Source organism: Uloborus diversus, chromosome 10 (assembly GCF_026930045.1).
Source record: "Uloborus diversus isolate 005 chromosome 10, Udiv.v.3.1, whole genome shotgun sequence".
Lineage (NCBI taxonomy): Eukaryota > Metazoa > Arthropoda > Arachnida > Araneae > Uloboridae > Uloborus > Uloborus diversus.
In genome coordinates this window covers 31,303,802-31,309,801 of record NC_072740.1, presented here as the reverse complement: position 1 = coordinate 31,309,801, position 6,000 = coordinate 31,303,802, and the positions used below count along the sequence as shown (strand labels likewise).

The following is a 6,000-nucleotide window of genomic DNA, read 5'->3' as shown; positions in this document are numbered from 1 at the left end:
GTGCCAACCCCTATATAGTCCTGGCGTTGCCTTGGCAGACTTCTTTTTGTTCCCTTGGATTAAGGCAGACCTGAAAGGAACCCGTTTTTCATCCGTAGAAAGGATCCAATTAGCCGTGTCGAAGACCGTGGGAGAGGTTCCCCGAAACGCCTTTCAGGGCGCTTACCAGTCATGGTAGAGACACTGGAAAAAATTTGTAGAGACCCAAGGACATAACTTTGAAGAATTTTAAGTGTTTGTGCAAATCCGTTCAATAAATTACTTTAATCAAAAATAATTGCATTACTTTTGGAATAGACCCTGTATGCTGGAAATGCAGCATTACATGTATCTGAAAAATGATTACTCATTTAACCACATGCTTCTTGGTTTTAAGGAATCTTTATTGTATTTTAAATCAGAGCATGTAGATTTTATTGTAACTTATTTCTTGATTTAAAGGATATATATGAAGTTCAATTAGATGAAGACAGACTAAGTGCTGCTCAGGAAGTTTTCAGCAAATACCTATGCAAAGATGTAAGTAACTAATTATTATTACTTTTTTGCATGTATATTTTTAAAAAACAGTATGTTAAAACAAAATGATTATTCCTGTTTTAGTCAAGTGAGTTTGTTGATGTTGTCAATGAAGATTTGATAGAACGCTGTCGGTCAAATCTTCAAACTGCCAGTAGAGACTTGTTTTCAGAATGTGCCAGGTAAGATAAACTTTACATTGTTCATTATTTATGAAACATATTATTACTAAAAAATCTCCTTGTTTGTGAATGAATTTCACTGCATTATCATGCCCCACATAGTTTGCAAAAGTATGCTGGTTGAGATATACAGGGTGTTCTGTTTTAACCTGCAAGACCTTTATTTTCGCAACCATTAGTCCTAGATGTATACTTCCAATTGCAAAAATGTTCAAAATTAGATGCAGGGTTAAGATATTGAAAATTTGAAGTCAAAATAAAAATGAGTCAAAAAATACAAAATTTAACTTTTTGTACTGGGCCCCAGGTCCACTAACTTATATTTAGGGAAATAATCTCCATTGAAAAACAATTCTAACACAAAACGTTTGAAATTAGTGCGACCAATATTCACGGAGATTTAAAATGCAGCATTTTGTACTTTACACCACTTTTCACTCGCCCTCAACACCTTTAGGGGGGAAATATAGTGGTTAACAAGTGTAAAATACCTGTGTGCATAGTGTTATTTTCAAATTATTCGAGGTTTTGTCGAATGTTTTTGTGTATCATGACATAACATTTGCGTTTATTTTTAAATAGCAATGAAAAATATAAATACCTTGTTTTTCTTACTTTGACGACCTGTCATTCTTCTGAAAGAGCGATAAGTTCCAATCTCATCTTCTGTATGGTCCCTCAAAACTTGAAACTGGGATATCTCCTTGAGTTTTGGTCGCACGAATGTCAAGTTTTTTTGTGTTAGTAATAGTTTTCAATGGAGATTATTTCTCTAAATATTAGTTAGGGGACCTAGGGCCTGTATAAAATGTTGAATTTTGCATTTTTTGACTCATTTTTCATTTTTGCTTCAAACTTTCAATATCTTAAATCTGCATCTGATTTTGAACATTTTTGCTATTAGAAGTATACATCTAGGCCTAGCAGTTGCGAAAATAAAGGTCTTGCAGGTTAAAATGGAGCACCCTGTATATAAGTTTGTGTTAAAAATTTTGTCTCCCTTGTGAAACTGTTTTAAAACTTTCTGAAGAAAATATTTTAATGACAAAGTCATGGTTCAGTTGTTATGGTCAATTGTAACATAATTGGTAACCTGAATATTTTTCTGTGGAAAAATGAAAAATCAAGTTACACTTATTTTTATACATTACCTGCATTTACTCCCATATTTCCACATATTGAATGAGGCTAAAGCTATACTTTTCTTTTTTAAGTTTTATCTAGTATATTTATCAATGCATATTTATTAGCAATAACTGTATGCTCCATCTTAAATCAATCACTTTATACCATTCATAACTGCAAGTATTTCGCTTCTCCCAGATTTTCTTCTGATTCCTCTCCCCCCTTCCCACAAAAAAATCTAATTGTTTTTGAAAATTCTCCCCCCTTTTTTTTGAAAAATCGACGTAAAATTTAGTGGATTAAGGGAACTAACTGACTTGACTACTTCAATTGAATTGTAACAATTTAGTAGAAATCAATTTTTGGAAGCGTGTCTACACCGAGCACTTGCTTCGCCAAATTTCAATCCTTTTGCATCTTGTAAATTTATCAATTGTTTTAAAAGTTGAAAACTATTTTAATGTATGCTGCCTTAAATATTATATATTATCTATTATTTTATGTTTTATTTTAACAGCTTAAATATGTATTTTTTAACTTGACTTTAATTCTTAGTTGTTGTAGTTACTTTTTTTTTTTTTTTTTTGTGGGGAACATACTAAATTTTTAGGGAATGAGCTCTTAATTGTTTTACTGGGGTATCAGAGTTGTATTTAAGTTCTAAATTTTCTTGCTCCCCTTCCTCACGCACACGCCTTCTTCTTCATATGATGATCATAATTTTTAAATCTTGAGGTTAGCAGCTATGTTTCATACTATGTTGATATTTACCGTTGCTTAGTATTACCTTTCAAAGATGAATGCATAAATGAAAATCCTCAAGTGTAGCTGAAAGTTAGATTGTGCTTCTCAAGAGAACAAAAAAGTGCGATGCACCAAAAATTGCAATGTATCCAAGTTCATGAAAAATAATTATTTCTTTAACATTGGAGTGCACTGTATGTGCTCCTGAGTTTATTAGACTCATTTTTAATTTAATTTTCATTTGACTATTCCGAAAATTCTCGTGTCCGGCGCATGGTATTTCCCACTCTTTTTGAATAGTTCAGCTTTTACTGTAATTGAAATTTCAAATTTTTCGCGATAGTTTTTGTTTGCAAAATAATACTATTGGAGTTAAATTCCCAGAACAATCAAATAGGTTGCACTATTTTCTTTCGAGAATGTTTTTTCCCACATTTCTTTTGACATCTTCTATTGAGAACTTTCTCAGCATTGGATATTTATTTGAGTTACATTCACTGATTTAAGATTGTTTTAGAGGCATTAAAATCAAGCGGACTAGTGCAACTGTGAGTTTATGTATTTTATTCTTAGATCAGAAATAAATCAATGAAATGTATGGCCTCTTCATCCGTATTGACAGTTGTGATTCACATATTTTCATCAGAAAAGTATGTTTTAGGTGCTTGTCATTTACTAGGTGAAGTAATTGCTGTAATTTGCTCCAAGTGAGTGAGTGAATTTTAAAATTTTGTATCTCTGTGAAATTGAATTACACCTAGTTGTAGCATCTGTGAACAATGTTGCTGCATCATAATGCATGCTGGTTTGTTAAAGTTTTAGAAAGTAAGATATCTTAGACAAATAACTTCACGTATCCTTTGGTGCTTAGATTCTATTGAATCATTGTACCATATTTCAATTCAATCAATATCATTCAGCATGTAATTATCCTCTTGAAACTGATTAGAAGCTGACAAGGAGCTCCATGAATTTACTAGCACTTTTGTATTCTGCACAGACAGACTGCTACTCAGTTGCTATCTACTGGGTTCAAGCAATAAATTGTGTGGTTTTTTTAATTGTGTGTAGTATTTATAACTTACTGGAATGCCCTTATAAATTACTTAAAAGCAGTTTTTTTTTATTTTAGAAACTATATATTGTCATACATTGTTATTCATAAGTATATTTCTTGTTTAATTACATTGCTCTTAATTATAGATCAGTCAAAGATTTTCTGTCCAGAGAACCATTCAAAGAATTTGAAAATAGCATGTATTTTCATCGTTATTTGCAATGGAAATGGTTAGAAAGGTATGATTTATTTCATTATATGAGATGTACTGCAAACTACCTGAAAAATAATGTATTTCTAAGATACTTTGATATGTTTGAAATCTCTCCCCCCCCCCCCCTCTCCCCAATGATGCATATTTTCTGGAACTCAGACAGGAAAACATAAAATACAACACATGTGATACAACACATGTGAATTTACTCTTAGTTACAGTTACTAATGCTCTTCTGAACTTAACTTAAATTCTAACACAAATATTTCATCTACAAAATTTAAGTACAATTTCAAATTTGGTATGTTAGTATTTGGCAACACATACAAATAAGTAATAATAAACAAAAGAAAGTCCCCTATGATTATGCACATGATTTTAACCAAAAGTTACAAAACTCAGTAACGTTATCTTGTTCATATAGTAGGTGCACTATCACTAGAATTTTCTAGAATTCTAGCTTTAATATGGTTACTATAAACATTGCAAGTTAACTTAACAGGAAACAATTTATGGCACAGTTGTTAAATAGGTACTTTCCAAGGTGCAGTCGAGTCCCGACTTACGCGAGGGATGCGTTCCAAGACCCCTCGCGTAAGTTGAAATTTCCCATTGTGGAAAAGGGTATGTGTAAAAACTTTTATAAACATAACCAATCATTTTAGACACTTGTAAACACCACCTTAAACAGTAGAAAACCTTTTCGTAACTATACATTGCTGTTTCTTACATAAAGAACTGAGTTTTTATTTTTATTTATTTTTTTAAACCGTTTTATTCAACATAAAATATTGCTATGATGCACAAAAACAATGATCAATGGGAAAGAAATACATAAAATAAACCAGTACTGTATGTACAGCATGTAGTAAGGAAAACAAATGCCCCATAGTTCTGTACAGTTGATTCAGTAATGATATTTGTAACTTAAAAAAAGGGAAAATGATGATGATTTATGCTGTGTGATCAAACCGTTATTCTAATATATTTTTAAATACAGTTGCTTCATTAGTTCTTTTATAAAGTTTCCGTCTATGGCATTACCCCTCTTTCCTGGTTTCTTTAATTTACAATAAAGAGCAGCTTCCATTTTCATAATTTTTGCACTTTTGCTTGGATACTATTACTCAGTGAACTTTTATGGATTTCCTTTTCTTGACTTTTAATTGTACGTATGGAAGATTCACTCATACCGTATTACCTAATTGTTGTGCTTCCCTTCGAAGCATTTTTTGGTTCAACTTCAGCTTTTTGAGAAGCTTTACCTTTTCTTTAATTGTCAGAAACGTTCTCTTTTTCTTTCTATCTTCACCAACTTTAAATGAAACAGCGCTCTTAGGTGTCGTTATATTTCGTTAACTTTCACATTTAGAATGAAAAAAAATTAATGGAAAATGAGAAGTAGTTATTAGTATAAGCGATAAAAGACTAGTACAGTACTTCTGCTCTCAGTGATGCTAAAGGGATGAAGGTCCATTCACAAAAAAAACTTACACACCGCGGTTCCCTTTCGAAAATTTTCATGTTGCGGGCGAGGAATTTGCGCTAGCTCAATAATTCTTTACTGTTGAAAAAATTGCTGTATAACAATTTCACGTAAGTCGGATGGCATTGTAGCGAGAGTCGACTGTACTAACTAAAACAACTTGATTTTATATGAGATCGCACAACTTTTTATGGTGGAAGCAAGGCTTGCAGTTTTGTATATTTTACATTTTTGGTGTGATGTTAGTTTTTAAACTATAACTTTTTTTTTTCTTTTGAAAAATGTGGATGACTTTTTCCCATTTTCACTAATGGGAAAATAGAACGTTGTGTTATAATGCATTAACAAATGTTCAAGCAATAAATTAGAATAGTATGATCAGCACTAGATCATCATCTGGACCCAAGGGTGGATTCAGGCTCTAGTTTGGGGGGGGGGGGGTACGCCATGTTCGAAAAAAAGGAGGGGTTCCGGTGTCTATATTTTGGAATAAATATTCGTTTTACTACCTTTGAATATGAAGAATCTAAAAACAATGCCATTGAGGGCTTGTGCTTGTTTTTTACTTACCTATAAAATGTTGCTGCTTTATTAGTATGTAAAACAAAAAATACAGTATGCCTCTGAGAAAGCTAGATGTATTCTAAATGTTATAGTTTTTAACTTAATGAAG

At 32.0% G+C, this 6,000-nt stretch overlaps 1 protein-coding gene across 1 annotated transcript in view; it reads left to right on the top strand.

The window, feature by feature from the left end:
- The first annotated feature begins 426 nt into the window (after positions 1-426).
- LOC129231316 (G protein-coupled receptor kinase 2-like) overlaps positions 427-6,000 on the top strand; it is a 35,583-nt gene continuing 30,009 nt past the window's right edge. The window contains exons 1-3 of the mRNA XM_054865605.1: positions 427-519; positions 604-701; positions 3,774-3,866. Of these exons, the coding sequence (XP_054721580.1) occupies positions 3,826-3,866 (41 nt within the window). The 5' untranslated portion in view covers positions 427-519; positions 604-701; positions 3,774-3,825. The remainder of the gene's footprint in view (positions 520-603; positions 702-3,773; positions 3,867-6,000) is intronic.